The sequence below is a fragment of the Nyctibius grandis genome, chromosome 1, assembly GCF_013368605.1.
Source record: "Nyctibius grandis isolate bNycGra1 chromosome 1, bNycGra1.pri, whole genome shotgun sequence".
NCBI classification, from domain to species: Eukaryota; Metazoa; Chordata; class Aves; order Nyctibiiformes; family Nyctibiidae; genus Nyctibius; species Nyctibius grandis.
The window spans coordinates 29,113,554-29,131,198 of NC_090658.1; the positions used below are offsets into that span (position 1 = coordinate 29,113,554).

General features: G+C 41.0%; 1 protein-coding gene across 3 annotated transcripts; it reads left to right on the forward strand.

Moving 5' to 3' along the window:
• The first annotated feature begins 349 nt into the window (after positions 1–349).
• On the forward strand, positions 350–14,517 carry ABCG8 (ATP binding cassette subfamily G member 8). Of its 3 annotated transcripts, none has more exons than XM_068408528.1 (13): positions 350–421; positions 1,813–1,917; positions 2,667–2,823; positions 4,777–5,015; positions 5,428–5,560; positions 7,251–7,520; positions 9,428–9,593; positions 9,685–9,777; positions 10,681–10,880; positions 11,007–11,083; positions 12,433–12,700; positions 13,249–13,376; positions 14,380–14,517. In XM_068408528.1, the coding sequence occupies exons 1-13, from the start codon at positions 350–352 to the stop codon at positions 14,515–14,517; spliced, it is 2,046 nt and encodes a 681-aa protein (XP_068264629.1). The 3 variants fall into 3 exon arrangements, with proteins under 3 accessions (XP_068264629.1, XP_068264638.1, XP_068264649.1); XM_068408537.1 differs by having other exon boundaries at positions 1,819–1,917; XM_068408548.1 differs by having other exon boundaries at positions 350–400.
• Positions 14,518–17,645: the final 3,128 nt, after the last annotated feature.

Genomic DNA, 17,645 nt, shown 5'->3' on the forward strand with positions numbered 1-17,645 from the left:
AGGTCGGAGCAGGTCCCTGCTCCCGGCGCTCGCCACCCGGGGAAGCGTCTAAAAGAAAGTAGAGGGGCTCTCAGTTCGTTCTTTTTCCTGAGAGCAACTGATAGGCGATTAGCTGAAGCCGCTATCTGATGTACCTTTAGCCCGAGCTGTTACTGCCCCAGAGGAGGGGAATAGTTTCCTGTCCACAGGGTCACGCTGGCTGCAGAGACACAGCACGCCAGGAGAAATGGTGCTGCGGTGAAAGCGCCTGGAAGGGGCTGAGCTCAAAACCAAGAGGAGAAGGATTTCCACAGCTTTCAAAGAGTCAATAGTCAGACCACCACAGGGAGCGAGACCTTCCACTGCCATCATGAAGGAAGCCACTGAAAACGTCTCTCTAGATGGTGCCAGCTGCAGCCACGCAGCATGCAAGGGCTTGCCGGTGAGTGAGACCTGCAGGGAGTGCGGAGGGACCCAATGGGCTCAGTCATCCCACAGCTACAGCCCCTGCCCGGGAGCTGGGAGAGGCGAGCGGACAGCCTGCCGACGGGGCTTTCCCAGGCAGCAAGACCTCACCTCCTCTAGCTCAGAAACGGGGAGCAGAAAGCGCCCTCATCCCCCACAAGACCACAGTGGGGATGAGGGCGAGGCCACGCAAGCTGCACTCAGATGCCACGGTGGTGAGGCTGAGAGAGGGGATCTTCAAAAACATGGATGGAGCAGAAAAGTCCCTGAGCGTGGCCTGGACTGGCTTTCCCAGGACATGCCTTCGGGCTGTAAAACCAGCTCCCCACATTTGCTGGGGACCACCCGTTTTTTTAAAAGTTAAGTTCAAAGTAAGCAAGAGCGCGGAGTGCTTTGCCAGTGGGGGGAGCTTGGAGGGCTTTAACGTGGCTTTTCAGGTTGCTTGGTGTGATACAGCTATCCACCATGTATCTAGACCTAAAAGATTAATTAGCCTTGTTTGCTGTGCAGGTAGGAGGTGCACACAAAGACTGTGGTCACCATCTGCCAAAGATACAACAGGCAGGAATAGGGTCCGCTACACAGGGAGCAGGTACGTTTGCCTTGGCTAGGAAATTAGTCTGACTCATAGGAAAAGCACAAAGCTCTGGGAAAGATATGGCTGTCTGGAGTAAAAACTACAGGCATGCACACAGAATTAAACCCAAAGCCAGAAAGATGCATCAGGAAAGACATCTTAATTGCAGCTATATGCAAAAGGTTAACCAAGCCACATAGAGACTCTGATTTTAATTCGTATCTCAGAACACCAAGTTCCAGTTGACAGACTGTGAATTTAAAAAACAAAAAAGGAGAAAAAGAGGCTGCGCTCAAAGTTGCACAACTACTTGTTCGCAAAGCCTCCAAGTTAATGGGTCCCTGAGGATTTCAATGAAAAGCATACTTCCAGTGAACCTTAATTTTTAGCTGCCATAACTTATGAATTTCAATATGCAACATTTTGATTCAGTAAGCTAACATTGCTGAAGCAGTACATTTTTTCTTCAAAAACAGAAATAGAGACCAATCTCTTTATGGTGGCATGAAATTTATCTCCATTTTGAAAGTGATCCCATTTAAACTAAAAGTAAATAGAAGAGCACAGCACAGCATGTTTGGCACTCACACATGCCGCTAGAACAAAGTACGTTTCACACTGATTAACAGATAACTCATTTCAACCCTTTTGCACTACAGTAACTCATCAGCAACACTGTTATATCCCATAAAATATATTTTGCTGTGTGCTTCGCCTTTTCTGAACTCAAATTTCAACAGCACTTTAAGTATTGTAATTACCTGTTGTAATTAACCTAATAACTTTTCCAGACCAAGGCCCAGGATACTATTTTTTGCTCTGAAGAAGATAACAGTCTGTATTTCACATACAGAGGAAAATCAAACGTGCTTGAGGTCAAAGAACTCAACTACCAGGTAAAAGTTGCAATTTATATACTTCCCTTCAGCAGGGAACATACCCAGCAATACCTGTTTCTATATGCAAGCCATTTTAAAAACCGAAGTTGAAGCTCACAACATAAAGTTCACACAACTGTTGCAGAGTCAAATACACAGAGGTTTTGTGAGCAGAATTGTGCTCTTGGCTGCAAAATTGACAGCCGGCTAACCCCTCCATTGTAAATATACCTAGTAAAGCTAGGGGATAAGACAGGAAAAGAGGTCTGTTTCTAGGCTCTGTTTTTTCTCAGTCCTAAGACAAATTATTCCTCTGAGGGGACTTTCTATCCAGCTAGGGATGGTGGGAGCCCTTGCTGGCAAGAATGAATATGCAGAAGGAGACAAAGAGAGGATGACAAACAAGAAGGATTTCAGGGAATCAGTGAAATTTTTCATCTCCCTTTGTACCACCATGGCATCTGAAGTAATTTCACAATTTTCAGGTTTGCATCATTTCAAATTATATTAAAAAATTTAAATATTTAAAATTTACAATAACAATAAATTACCAAAATAACAGAGGACAGATAGCTTTAGTGATTAATAGAATAAGAAGCAAAGCATGAAAACCATACTTGGTTGTAAAAGAACTTTCTTCCATGTATTTCTGAAGATTAACAATATTATTTTAACATATTCTCTGCTTGTAACATCATAACTTTGAAGATTTTTTTGCTGAATAGTTTATTGTTTGAATTGAAGGGACTTGTTTCTGTGTTTGGTAGGTTAACATGGCATCCCAGGTTCCCTGGTATGAAAACCTCGCACAGATGAAAATGCCATGGACCTGGAAATCGGATCCCCATTCTCAGGTGTCCATAATCCAGAATCTGAATTTAAAAGTTCACAGCGGTCAGATGCTAGCTGTTATAGGGAGCACTGGTAAGAGCAACCAAATTTCATTATTTGACCAACTCTCAGATAAAACGTACACAGCCAAGAGCAGCACTCTGCAGTCCTTTGAATGGCAAAATCTAGTTGAGGAACAACTATTGGAAAAGTGTCACAAATACATTCTTTAAAATGTATGAGGAAACAAAGTATGAGGAAACAAAGAATGATACTGGGGGAAAAAAATTAAAATTTACTTTCAAACCCAGTTTTGTTATGACTTGTAGACATTTGCTATTTGTTCCCGGAGGTATAGTGAGATATTGTTATAACTGTGGCCTGCAGTCCCAGCTCTGCTGGACACGAATCAGCTTCATGGCTCAGATTCAAATCAAGCCAACTGCAGACCTTACCCAGTAACATATCAGACAAATGAGGCCAGATCCCGTAAGAAAGATCAGTGGCAACGTGCATAGCCATAAGCAGGAATTCCCTTCAGACTGAAACCGTTCTAACAGGATAAAATATCGCATTTGGATATTAAGAGAAACTTACGGGAGAAGAAAAGACAGTTCCTCTTCTGTTTGTCTCTGCTTTCTTACATCTTTTTTTTTTTTCATTCATTTTCTGGTGGGACTGGTTTAATCTTCTCCAGGGTGAGGTTGACTAATGGCGAGATGGTCTTTACTCCATGTGGTTAGTTGAATATAAGCTTATCTAGGGGGATAAGAAGTAGCCACGTGACCTGTTAAACTGAAGTAAAAAGTACCCATACTTTGGAGGTGAAAACCCCCATGCTGTGTCTCCACTAGACTGTTACATCAGGTTAGCTCAGTGATTCAGGGAAGGTACTCTCACTCAAAGGCAAGGCATATTTGCCAAAGTTGTTTTAACTTTATTTCTACAAAAGAGGTTTTTCTTCCCCATTGCCATGGGAATTTTTTCTTAGCACATATCCTTAATGTAATTGAAGTTGTACCTTAGAGATTCTCCCAATAAAAAAAAGCAAAAGCTTGTGATGAAAAACCATATTGAGTTATAGAACCTTTGTAAGGTAACACACACTGAGCACAAACCCCTTTCAGCAAACTAGTCAAACTATTTTTAAAAGCTATTTATCATCTGTTTCATCAAAAGCCTTAGTAAAATGGATTAAACTGCTGATGGGTTTCATGTTATCAATGGCAATCAATATGTCACTCTTAAACAGAGCAATACGTGGTTTACAGATGGATGGGTTTCTTTTTTAAAATGTATATATTAAGAAACAAGTGTGGAGTTAATCTTTCTACAGGGAGACTAGAAATAAATGACATCTAATCATAATAAGAGAGCTCTGTGTGTTTACATACAGTATCATACAGCAAAAAGGAAAAATTCATTTGCTATTTAATTCCAAATCAGGTGTTGTTTTCATTGCTTTACTCTTCTTTCCTCTGACTATGAGCCAGCTTTTCTTAATTATTTAAATGACTTTTTGTCTTATTGAAGTCATAATAATTTTTATTTCAATCATGATTAAGATTCTTATTGTCTGTATAATCATTCAGCGCCTTAGTCATTCAGCTGTTCCAGCTGCTGTTTCTGAATTCACAATTCCCTCCACAAAGCAAGTTCTTGCTGAGCATTTAGGTGCCAGCCCTGCAGCCAGCACAGGAAACCACCTTTCACCTGGATTTCAAAAGTGAGAGTAACAAGAGGACAGAGATCTTGCTTCTTGAGTTCATGGAGCTATCCTCAACACCCAACTACCCAATTCTGCTGACAAATGACAAAGGTTAAAGCCACATACTCCATTCCAGAGGAAAGAGATTTCCTGAACATGAGTTTGTACTTGGTATTTTCTTTCAAGACCATTCTGTCTCTATGGCTTTGGAAAAGCTTCAGGGAGGGTTGGGGAAAAGATGTTAAGGAATGAAAATGTCTATCCTCTGTCTGTGACTAAATCACCTTTCAAAATGAACCCTTGGAAATTAATTTAATTTTCAATTTTGATTTTTCTAGCCGGTGGAAAGACATCCTTGCTTGATGTGATAACCTGCCGGGATCATGGAGGCAAAATCAAGTCTGGTCAAATCATGATCAATAACAAACCCAGCACTCCCCAGCTTGTTAAGAAATGCATAGCACATGTGCGGCAGGATGACCGACTGCTCCCCCACCTGACTGTCAGAGAAACACTATTGTTCGTTGCCAAACTGCGCCTTCCAAAGTTTTTTTCAGACTCACAGAGGAAAAAAAGGGTAATTAAGCTGTTTGAAAAAAATAAAGTTGTCAAAAATGTGTCTGACAGGAATTATCCAAGAGATCCTGTGTGTTTGGAGTCAGAACAGCTAATCTGGCATTTTTTAATGTAGATTATGAATTATAAATCTTTTTCTTCTTTCAAGAGAGAAACCAGCAATTGTTCCAAAGCTCATAAAAAATGACAATCTAGAGAAAGCGTTAGAGAGACTGAAAGAACTAAATTGCTGATCGCTGAGCCTTTTTTAATGTTATCTCTAAAATCAAGATTTGTTTTCAAGTGTGTCTTGATCGCTGAAATATCCAGATGAATTTTAACCACATTAATTGTATTTTCAGATTTATCTATGCACGAAAGTGCAAATAAATAAACTCTTGCTTTATCTCTTGTTACCGTTCGGATCTCCCCAGGTAGAAGATGTTATAGCAGAACTACGCTTGCGTCAGTGTGCAAACACCAGGGTAGGGAACGAGTACCTCCGTGGTGTTTCGGGAGGCGAGAGGCGAAGAGTGAGCATCGGTGTACAGCTGCTCTGGAACCCTGGTGAGCAAAAAACCTTCCTTGTGCCCACCACAGACCACTGGGGAAAATGGGGCAGTAAATGAAGACAAGAGCTTTCAGGGAAAAGCCATACACATAGTTGCCCCTGGGGCGTCTTGAGGAGTTCATACTCAGGACGATTAATGGCACCACCCTCTGTCAGAGGTTACCTCTCCATAGCAAAGCCAGACATAGTGACTGGGTGCTGGTCTATTTACTTAAACTGAAATCAGTGCTGATCACAGATAATACTGTAATTATTACAGTAATAATGCTGTAAATGGAGTGTTTCAGCAGCCAACCCATTTTCACTTCCGTCGCCTTTGCCAATGGAGAAGTGGTGACAGAGCCAGGCAGAGCTCCCCTGGGAGCCTTCACCCACCATTCTCTAAAACCACCATCGCCCAGACTACTGAAATTTGCCTGAAGTCACCCCCAGAGCAGTGCTCTGGTTTGTGCATATCAGCATGAGGTTTGGTTTTTATCTGACCATGTGCCACAAGTTACTTTGGAAGGCTGCTGGCCTATTATAACATCGAGATTGTTTTCCTTTCCTCCAAGCCAGCCCATTTACATGTGCAATCTTAACAGGCAAGGTCATTTTCTTGGCTGTATAGTCAGTCATTGTGGCCTTGCGCAACTCACTGACGTGGCTGGCTCAGCCGCAGGTGAACTAGAAAATTTCTATTGTCTTCAATAGAAACAAAACATGAGTCTAAATCTGCAGCTGATTTTGCAGGAGTGAATCACCTATCTGCTCTTACATATATCAACAGCACTAATAAACTTGGCTGAGCCTCTTGTTGAGCAAGATTTCCCATCAGCTCTTCCACTGGGAAATGGATCTGAGAATTTTTTGCTTGTATAAAGTTATATTTTTTTATAAATATGGGGCAAGCAGCAGTCTTTTTCTGTAACAAGTGATGCTCAGGATTAGATGTGCTGCTACTGAAATAAAAAAGTACTTTTAGGAAAAATAAGTAAAGCTTTCTTTACACTTCCAACATGCATTATACCCCTCAGCACAGAAACCATGTCTGTGTACAGACACTGCCTTGTGCTGATTGAGGCCATTAAGTTCTATAGTAACACAAACAATGCAAAATAAATCCCTTTCAAGTTTGTAACAACCAATTACAAAAAAAAAAAAAACAAACAAATTCCAAACATACGCATATCTCTTCATATATATGTGCAAAGAGGTGCAAAATAGAGCACAGGTTGGGATCTAAATTAATACTGTGTATTTACACATGATAATGCAAGAGCTTTAACTATCGAGCATTTAGGTTAAAATATTTCAGTAGGCAAGGTACAAAACTAATACTATTGTATTAATTAATATTCATGTACCTGATACTTGTACAGGCAAAGTGCAAAAACTACAGAGAAGAATGTAAATTTAATAAGGAACCTAAATCTGCATCCCAATGAAAAAAAAAAAAAAAATCTTGTTTCCAGTGGGAGCAAGATAAGAATCAACACAATTACTCTTGGTCATCATGTTCAGTAAGATAGGGGAAGAAATTGCCATTGTTGAATACTATGTGATGCTGGTATGAAATATACTTTAGACTTTAAAAAAAAGAGGAATATATCAGTGAGATTTCATGCACTAGCACCATTTCACTTAGAACATATTTTCCAAATCAAACATGCTGCTTTCCACAACTAAACTTATTTTCCTTGGCAGGAATACTTATACTTGATGAACCCACATCTGGACTGGACAGTTTTACTGCGCATAACCTTGTGATAACATTATCCAGACTGGCCAGAGGAAACAGATTAGTTCTTCTTTCACTTCATCAGCCCCGGTCAGATATCTTCCAACTGTTTGATTTAGTTCTTCTGATGACTTCTGGAGTCACTGTCTATTCTGGAACAGCTAGAGACATGGTCCGGTATTTCACTGAACTAGGCTATCCCTGCCCAAGGTACAGCAATCCTGCAGATTTCTATGGTTAGTATCAAGCACTGTCATAAAAAAAGGTTACTGGGAATCATTTGCTTTCATAAGCGTATCAGCTAATGTTGATTTTTATTGACCATAACTGTCTTAGAAATGCCTCATAACTGACTCAAATCAATACTGTAGCAAGTTCAGTTTTTAATAAGATCTTTATCTGTCAGTACAGGAAATGTAACAAAAACAAGCGTTATGGTCAAAATCAATTTTAAATAATCCTCCTCCTTCTAACCCTGCTGGGTGTAGCAACTCTTCCACATGTTTAGCACACTTATTCCCATGTTTTAGCTGGTTGAAACTTTTACCCTCACTGAGAAAGACACAGATGAACTGATCAATTGCTTTCTGTAGCCAGTTCTCTGACTTCTAAAGCAAGAAACACGGGAAGCTAGTTTCCCAGGGTGAGGAATAACACATACCTGGAATAGTAAATGGGAAAGAGAGTGCTGCCCAACAGAGCATATTGGAAGGGAGAAAAACCAAACCCAGAACAGCAATCCTTTTATTCCAAATCCATTCCTCTTCTGTTTTTTTGCAACATGCAAAGGGAATCTGTCCCTGTTAATCTAATGGCAGTAGTCTCTTACCACAGAGGTTGGTTCAGTTTCAGCCCTTAGGTCTTTGCACTCAAGTTGGCTAGGAAACCTTGTACAGACACCAACTGCAATGCTCTGGAGTAACCTCTTCGGCTGTGCCTATGTGGCAGGCAGTGTCAGCTGATATCAGCTGTGCATAGATAAACAGAAATTAACCTCAATGTCTAGCCCTGCAAAAAGACCTTTGTCACCACCATGGTTCAGAGCAGTCCTTTTCAGCCATGTGCAGCCTTGAGGAAGGCTTGCAGCACCCCCAAGGAAGGCTTGCAGCACCCCCAGATGGAAACGGAGAATGTGAGGCAGTCCTGGGGAAACTTGCAGCTACAGCCTGTGGTTACAGAGACAAACCCCTATGACATGGAGGCAGGGAGGAATGAGAAAAGGAGGTGGAAGATCATTTAGCGTTATGCACAGAGTCAGTACCCATAGGAAGAGAAGAGAAATATGGGCAGCAGGAAGGATGGTAGAGGATGCCACAGCATGAAGGAGCACCTGATGGAAACGCACAAATACTGGCTGGGTGTCTGACAGAGAAACAGGAGACCATGGCAGAAGGGAAGATGTAGGGCACGTTGCAACTCATTTCTGATGGACTCCTGCTAAAGAGTGGCTGAACAGAGATCATCAGCCCAGTGTAAGGAGTTACAAAATGTGCAGCGATAGTTCTCTCAGAAAGCATCTGCAAAACATCAGGTATTTTCACACTACACTGAAGGTCAGCATTGGAAAATACAATTATAAGTTTTGATTAAAAAAAAAAGTCATTTTGTTAAGTAAAAAAATAATGCTAAGTCAACTATTGTTGCTGCTAGTATGTTGTCCTCGGATAATGTTCTTCTTGGGCTTTCTCAGTATCAGATAAAGTTTATGGCACCTCTGTAATATACAAAAAAAAGATGATAACCATCATTTTGCAGATGGAGAAAAAACATGTGATTTAAGTCAAGGTCACATAACCAATTGTAAACGCCTACGTGCCAGGAAGGAAATTCAAACTGTTTATTCTCAGCACCCCTCTCAAGCCACTATTAAATTTGGAAAAATCTGAAATAGGAGTTTACAATATTATAATAAGCAATTATGAAATCTATCAGTGATTCATTGAATGACTAGATCTCCTAAGACAAAATACAACAATCTGTTCTTCTCTAATTACTTAAAGTAACTGATGATGTTTTAATCATTGTAGCTTAATGCATGCACACAGGTTGAACTGTCTTTTCACAATGAAATCTCTGATTCTAAATACATCATAAAGTTATCACATCTGTAGCATATGGACTCTGGTCAAATAATGTTTTGCAGTTGATTTGACCAGTATCGATAAACAGACCGCAGAAAAGCAGATGGAAAGTCGAAAAAGAGCAAACACTCTTGCCAACTTGTTCCTAGAAAAAGTCAAAGATTTTGATGATTTCTTATGGAAAGTTGCTGAAGGAGACAATGTTGCAACCACATTCAGCAAGCAAAGGTAAAGAAAAGACTGTCATACAGTAGATCTGGAGTAACAGCTACAGCCTGTGCTAATTTCAATTTTTTTTTTTCTCTTTTCCTTTGGGCAGGTCCCATTTAAATTCAGAAGAGGCTATCAACATGCCTCACCATTCAAGTGATCAGTTACCAGGAGTCTTAAAGCAGTTCACTGTATTATTAAGGTAACCTTATTTTCAGCATAAACAGTTATGTATCATGCCCATTTGTATTTTAAAGCATAAGAAAGAAGCACAAAATGAGAAATGAGTGCATGCTGAAAGTGCACAGCTAGCGCTAGGCCTGAGCAAGCCACAGAGCAGAGGTGTTGCTATACTGGCTCACCCCAGTTCCCTGAGCAGGGTGGCAGCCAGATGTACAGTCCCACCTTTCTGTCCCAGGGCTCTTTCCAGACACAGTCACTTCCAGCTCACATCACTGGGAGCCCACAGCTTTAAGGAACAGCAGCAGCCTCCAGGGTCAAGACTGTGCACCCCAGTTGTGGGTACTGCCATCCTGATCTCCATGCCGAAGCGTGGTGACTCAACCTTCAGCAAGCCCAGGCAGCCATGTGGTAGGCTCAGGCATCTCCATCCTCGCACCTCTGCCTCAGATTTGAAGCCAGGAGGCTTTACTGATTATAGGCAGCATTGATGAGTATTGTAGTTGGGTCTCATGGTTGTGTACTCAGAAGAAACATGATCAGTTTAATACATGTAGAACATGTTTAATACATGTAGAACATCACTACCAGTATCAGCTGTTGTTAGTGTACGTTACAGGTCCTTAACAGAGAGACTTCTATAACTGAAGTAATTGCTCCTGTGTCTCTGAAACCAGAATGTCCCACCCCCACTGCCTTCCTTCAAGCTTTCAGCATTTCAGACCTGAAATACTAGGCAGCTACAGAGGCTCAATAGCTTTGATTAGGTAAAATCCTTTACAGAAGCAGACAGCCCAACTCCCGTCCTACTCAAACTCAGCAAGTTCCACAAATTGATTTTAGCAGAGTGTTTGGGGCAATGTATCTGAATGTAACTGGCATTAGTAAGTACTATACCTTATGGTCAATGTTGCTGTTTTCCTAGTCGTCAAGTCTCCAATGACTTCAGAGATCTTTCAACATTATTAATCCATGGATTTGAGGCCCTTCTCATGTCATTATTAATTGGATTTTTGTACTATGGCCATGAGAAAACTGGACTCTCTATTCGTGACACAACAGCACTGTTGTACATGATAGGTGCACTAATCCCATTCACAGTGATTTTGGATGTTATTGCCAAATGTAAGTGTCAGTTTTCTTGTAAATGTTATAAACAAGCACAATCAGAAAATTCCTAAATCAATGGAAAAATTATACTTATTAATGGAACCCTAGGATGAAACCAACCTGTTTGTTCCTACTCTGCAGGTCATTCGGAAAGAGCAATGCTTTATCATGACTTGGAAGATGGAATGTACTCTGTTAGCCCATACTTCTTTGCTAAGGTAATTGGTTTTGTTGCCAGGAAATACAAACAGCTGGCTTTAACATTAAAAAATACAAACAAAGCCTTGTTGTATAAAAGATCACATTCATATCAGACTCTGTTCTTTTGTGTCTGCCAGCTAAGGCTATCGTTCTTGCCTCCTTGGCATTAATGGATTAAACCTCACACTACTTTAGATCTGTTGCCATAAGTCATGGCTGAGATCCCACCCCTGAAAAGCCAAAGAAGAATCTTTCACTGGGTTGTTTGGCCAAAATTTGTGAAAGCTCAAACTGAAATTTGAGGGTTTAGACAGTTTTACATGCCTGCATATTTCATTCACTGAAGCATCTTTGAAAGCTTGATTACATGTCTTGATCTGTAAAACACAATATTCATATTAAATGCTAAAGCAAGGGTAAACCAGAAATGACACAATGCTGTAACATTTCCAGTAGTTGTTTTGGCCTATACTGGTCAGAGACAAACGATTGTATTAAGTGCACAAAGAGCCAGAGTTTCTGGAAATAAATTTAGAACTTTTAAAACATTACATTCTCTTTTTCACAAGGGTTTAGAATAATCCCTTCTTTGTGATGTTGCCACTGTTAGATGAGTTCTGCCTGCCATGGCATCTGTAATTTAGGTTTCCATTTCTGCACAAGATTTTAAATACTTATTAGTGGTTGCTGGAGAAAAATATTCTTTGCATTGTGTCACAAAGATTGCACATTATTCATAGAGAAATCGATGTAATTTGTTACAACCGTAGTATCAGAGGATAGTAGCAACTCTCTTTGGAAGAAATAATCATAATACTCTCTATACATATCTTTAGATGTTTGAAAAAATCCTAAGCATGTTTGTGTTTTACAATGAGTTAAGTAGTTACTAACCGGACTGCCTTTGGGACAAAGTAGGGTAGTGACCAATAGCCAAATTTGATCTTGCACTAGGTTCAACCAAATTTGGACAAAACATACAGTTGTGATGAGTCAGTAACAGTACTGCTGTTATCAAGCACAACAGTTCCCAGGGAAAGTGTCTTAAATTCCTAGAATCTGCCAGAACTGTAACAAAACAAGGCATCTAATCTCTAAGAAAAATCCTCTCAATTCAACAATTAGATATATGAATTGTCACAACTGGAGAAAAAAATTAGTGAGGATTTCGATTTCTGCTGTGGATTGTTTTTGCATGTCACTGACGACACCTAACAGGGAGGTGATTGCATTCTTGGGGAGTATTTCCTGTAGTTTTTATAAACAGCCTGTAAGTACATTGAGGTGCATCTCAGAAGGTTTTGTGATTATCATTCAACTTATTTTTCTCTCTCTCATTTTTTTTTTTCCTTTTCTTTCTGAACAGATTTTGGGGGAGCTCCCAGAGCACTGCACTTTTGTTATAATTTACGGGATTCCCATCTACTGGCTGGCAAACCTCGTTCCTGAACCAGAGCATTTCCTGCTGAACTTTCTCTCAGTGTGGCTGGCTGTATATAGTGCCCGTGTGATGGCACTTTGGGTGGCAGCGCTGCTGCCGACATTACAGCTCTCAGCCTTCTTTGGCAATGTCCTTTTCACATCATTCTACCTGAGTGGTGGTTTTGTGATAAGCCTGGAAAACCTCTGGATGGGTAAGACAAAGCTCCCACCATCCCTCCAAACTAAAACATTGATGGTTTTCATTAGTGACTGGTTGTTGTGGGGCTGAGTGTGTCCTGTTCAGGAAAACTCATCTTAATTCCTACCTTTCCAATTATCTTCTTGGGTGGTGACAGTGGAGTCAGATCATTTTACATCAGTTTCTCCATCTGAAGATGAGGTAACAATAAGTTTGGTCAAAAAAGCGTTAGTGAAAGGCTCAATTCTTACTGAAAAACTCTTAAATTTTTCAGTAAAAAGAATTATATTCAGTAGATGAAGATTGAGCTCCAGTGAGACTTAGTTGACAGGGGGAGTTTGATGGATATGGATATTAGCACTCTCCTAATTTTCCATCTCCACATAACGATATAAAGTATATCTGCCATTTTGTCCAAGAATAAACTGCTATACGTTTACAGCCCCTGGCTGTCAAGAAATTAGACAAACCTGCTGTATTTGGCAGCAGCACAGCAGTTTTTGAGGTCTCAAGTTTTGTGTATGCATATCAATGTCTTTCTTTTTTCTATTTTTTTTCCAGTTCCATTTTGGGTTTCTAAAATCTCTTTTCTCAGATGGAGTTTTCAAGGCATGATGCAAATTCAATTCACTGACCTCACATATGAAATGACTGTTGGAAATGCTACATTTCAAATCCCAGGGAAACTTGTAAGTCGCTAATAAAAACTGTTACAAACATTTGCTAACTAATTAGAAAGCTATTTATATGCCCATCATTTTTAAGTAGACGTTGAAGGCCTCAAATTTGGCAAGCACTAAATCATCATGTGAAGTCACGTTACACTTGGTATATTTTAAATTTGTCCGTACAAGTGTCCCTACAGCAGTCACTCCTTTTATCCCTGTCTTTCTAGTGGAAGCAAAAAAAAAGAAAAAAAAAAAAGAAAGAAAAATAATAAAGTGCAACTATTTTCTACACTATGTGTAGAAAGCCCCAACTACATGCTTGCTGAACTTGTTCAGAAGCTGAACGGTATTCCTCTGAAATACCACAGCCCCTAGACACAGCGTAGCTGCAACCAGCTATCATAGAATCATAGAATGGTTTGGGTTGGAAGGGACCTTAACGATCATCTTGTTCCAACCCCCCCTGCTACAGGCAGGGACACCTTCCACTAGACCAGGTTGCTCAAAGCCCCATCCAACCTGGCCTTGAACACTGCCAGGGAGGGGGCAGCCACAGCTTCTCTGGGCAACCTGTTCCAGTGTCTCACCACCCTCACAGTAAAGAATTTCTTCTTAATATCTAATCTAAATCTACCCTCTTTCAGTTTAAAACCATTACCCCTCATCCTGTCGCTACTTGCCCTTGAAAAAAGTCCCTCTCCTGCTTTCCTGTAGGCCCCCTTCAGGTACTGGAAGGCTGCTATAAGGTCTCCCTGGAGCCTTCTCTTCTCCAGGCTGAACAGCCCCAACTCTCTCAGCCTGTCTTCATAGGAGAGGTGCTCCAGCCCTCTGATCATCTTTGGGGCCCTCCTCTGGACTCGCTCCAACAGCTCCATGTCCTTCTTATGTTCGAAAGTCACGTCCAGCTGGAAACCAAGGGGAAAAGGTGGCAAGGGCCAGGGAAGTTCACACTTAAAACACACTTCACAGATCCAGCAAGAAAACTTTGTGTCTGCTCCTAATTCTGTGTTATCCGTGGTTACAGGTCATTCGGGCCCTGGACCTGGACTCCCACCCTCTCTATGTGAGCTACCTCGTCCTTGCTGCTATCGTTTGCAGCTTCCTGCTTTTATACTACTTGTCTCTGAGGTTCATCAAGCAGAAATCAAACCAAGACTGGTAACAGCAACCCGTGCAGAGAAGGCAGCAGGTTACAGCGTCCCTCGCAAGAAAAGCCCACGAGCTCCTTTTCGGTGCCAGCTCGGCAGCGGCGCCGGGGAGCGCGGGTGAGGCCCGCCCGGCTGGCCACGGGATGGCAGCAGCGGCCCAGGATCGGCAGGAGCCTGCCGCCAACTGCGGCCTCAGCCCGGCGATGGGTTTTTCGGAGGGTGTTTGGTTTTTCTGTTGTTGTTGTTTCTTTGTTTGTTTGTTTGTTTGCCATATGATTTTTATAGGTGACAAGACCCTTATGAGTTCTGCACACTTTGAAATATTCTGAGGTACGGGCCGCTGATTTAAAAGGACCCATCCCACTTTGTAATAGCTGATGTTTTAGTCCATAATGTTTGAACGTATAGTGATCACGTACCTAATTCGGAGAGCGCCGAGAGAAGCGGCATCAGCACACACAAAACACTACTTTCTGTAGCGTATAACATTCAGCACTCATAAGAGCAGCGTAGAGGAAAGCAAAACAAGATTTCACTGATGCTTCAGGAGAACATGCAAGGATGGAGAACACAACTGTGAACGATTCTGTGTTGTTTCTACTTGATTACATGTTTTAAGGCTTTGCCTTTGTGTTCCCGTTAGATGCTGTTGATGCCCGAAATGGGTATTTTTTCACTGTACAGATGATTTCTTGTGACAGATAAATTTTATCTCACCTTCGTGGATTTATTTCTACAATATAAATACATACCAATGGATTGTTACTAATCACATCTTCCTCCATGGCAATACAAATCACAGCAATTTTCCAAGTTTGGTTCCTAAGATTCTCGGGTAGAAAATACCAAACCTGCCCCTCTGGTAATTAAAAATCTAATGGTGCAATCTATGAAATGCTTGTAAAAAGAGTAACAGTAAATAAATGGCTGTAATTCACAGTCATGGCAAGGGCATGTGCAAATTAAGTGTACAGTTGTTGTGAGCATTTTATAAGATTAGATTGCTTGATTTTAAATGTTTGGATGCATATCTCTCTGCTTATCTACAGAGAACCAAAGCATATCGTCTACTCTACTTTTATTTACGTGTTGCACACAGCGGAAAACTCCTAGTGTAATTGGCTATAATGCCCCAGATACTGTTATGCAAATCCCTTTCTTTTTTTAAAAAAAGAAATAAGAATGAAAGAACATCAGTATTTTATTATTCTATTTTGCAATTAGAGCTGCCAACATTACTTTCCACAGGTTCCACGTGGTAGTAAACTCCCAGTAAGACCCTAGTCTAAAGATGTTAAGCAGGTGTGATACAATAACAGCATCAGCCGCAGGCAGCAGTAGGGATCCAAAACACTCCAAGGTTTTTCTAAGGTGAATGCTACCATTTCTTTCTGGTTCTGCCGTATTTGATTTTGAAAAACCCCCACTTGATCTGATCCTAATGCCATTTTGAAATTATCAGATTTCCATTGCCTTTTAATGGCAAAGCCAATTCTTTCAGTCCAATTCAGCATCATTAAATTGTCAGAATAGCAGCTTCCTGTTTGATTGTTAATTATTCCTTTTTATTATATTTAAGACACTTAATTTTTTTAAAGTGGTTTACTCTTCTTTGTAATGATCTGTTGTGATTAGTATCTCTTTTATATTACACTGAAGTTTTAAGGGTATATATTGGTACTTCTAGTCTAAACCTCTATTTTCAAGGTATTTAGAGGATTAAATTCTAGGCTGACTCTCTGTTGTGAATTCACTTTGATGTTTAATAAAAAAAAGGAGAGAGACAATGGGAGAAATTAAAGACATAAGGGACAGCTCTGAATTTTAGGGGCATATTGTCATGCACAGAAATCTTCAGGCATCTAGATAAGAATGTACTATAGCCTTAACTTTGAATTTCCTTCCTTTTGTGAAATTAGTCAGGCTGCTGACATTACTTAAACAGCCTTTTTCAATTTAAAATTCCACCCTCTTAACATTATGCAGCAGGACCAAACGGTGTGAGTGTTTCAGAGGTGGTGTTATGACAAGGGTAGATGTATACATAATGGGGACTTGAGCAGTGAGCCCAGGAACAGCCATCGTACGGAGTGTAGGAAGAGCTATCACAGGATGTGGCCAGGCCTGTGTTTACATGGAAAAAGCTCGTATTCTATATACTACAATTACATTAGCACACTGCCTATGATCATATCTTGTTTCCTTGATGCCTAGAGATGGGGACTATAGGCTGTGATTATTGTTACAGGCTTTAGCAATAAGAAGATAGGAGCCTTGAAATACCAGCAATTAGCGTTCGTGCCTAACAATAGCATGCCGTGGGGCTGTGTACGGAGAAGAGCGCAGGGAAGAGTGGGTGGATGACATACAACCTGCCCCACTCGCACTACCAGGAGTTGAAAAATAGCACAAGTTTAGGGGGAATTATGCACCTCTCAGACAGTGACGATCATGCTGCACGCTTTGGCCTCCACCTTCGTGTCATGCTTCACGTTAGTCGTGTGTGGGAAAGGTTTCACACTTCCACAGTGGAGCTGCTGCTGCTGCTGCAAAAGCAAGTGGCTAGTGAGGGAACAGAAGTCTTTCCGGGAGTTCTAACCAAGGCTAAATGTCATAATCTAATTTCAGCACAGCTTTGCTTTCCAAGCTTCAGAGTAGCTGTTCCTTTTCCTTAGACTCCCCTGTGCCAGCAGCAGCTCGGTGTGCCCTCCTGCCTGCACTCCCTGTATCACTATAATCAAAGTTACAGCTGTCCCCAACAATCGCAACACAAACAGTAAAGACCACAAGCGAGACACCGCATGAAAATCATCATGCTGTCTGTTCCACACCTGACAACGTTTAGTTTGTTATGGACTTAAGCAACTGCTTGTCTGAACTGCCCGGTGCACGACCTAGCTGCAACAGGCTATGGGGTTTCAGTCTGCATACACATCAAATTTGGGAATGGGAACATCAAATACAAGCAACAACGATATTTGTAAGGAACATTCACCAAATACAGAATATAAAACAAACAAACAAACAAAAAGCCCCCCCCAAAAAAATCTGCGTTGGTTACATGGATACTATAAAAATAAGCAGTGTGTGGACAACAGAACCATGTGTTGTTACAACACCCCTATATATTAGAGGTTTTGTG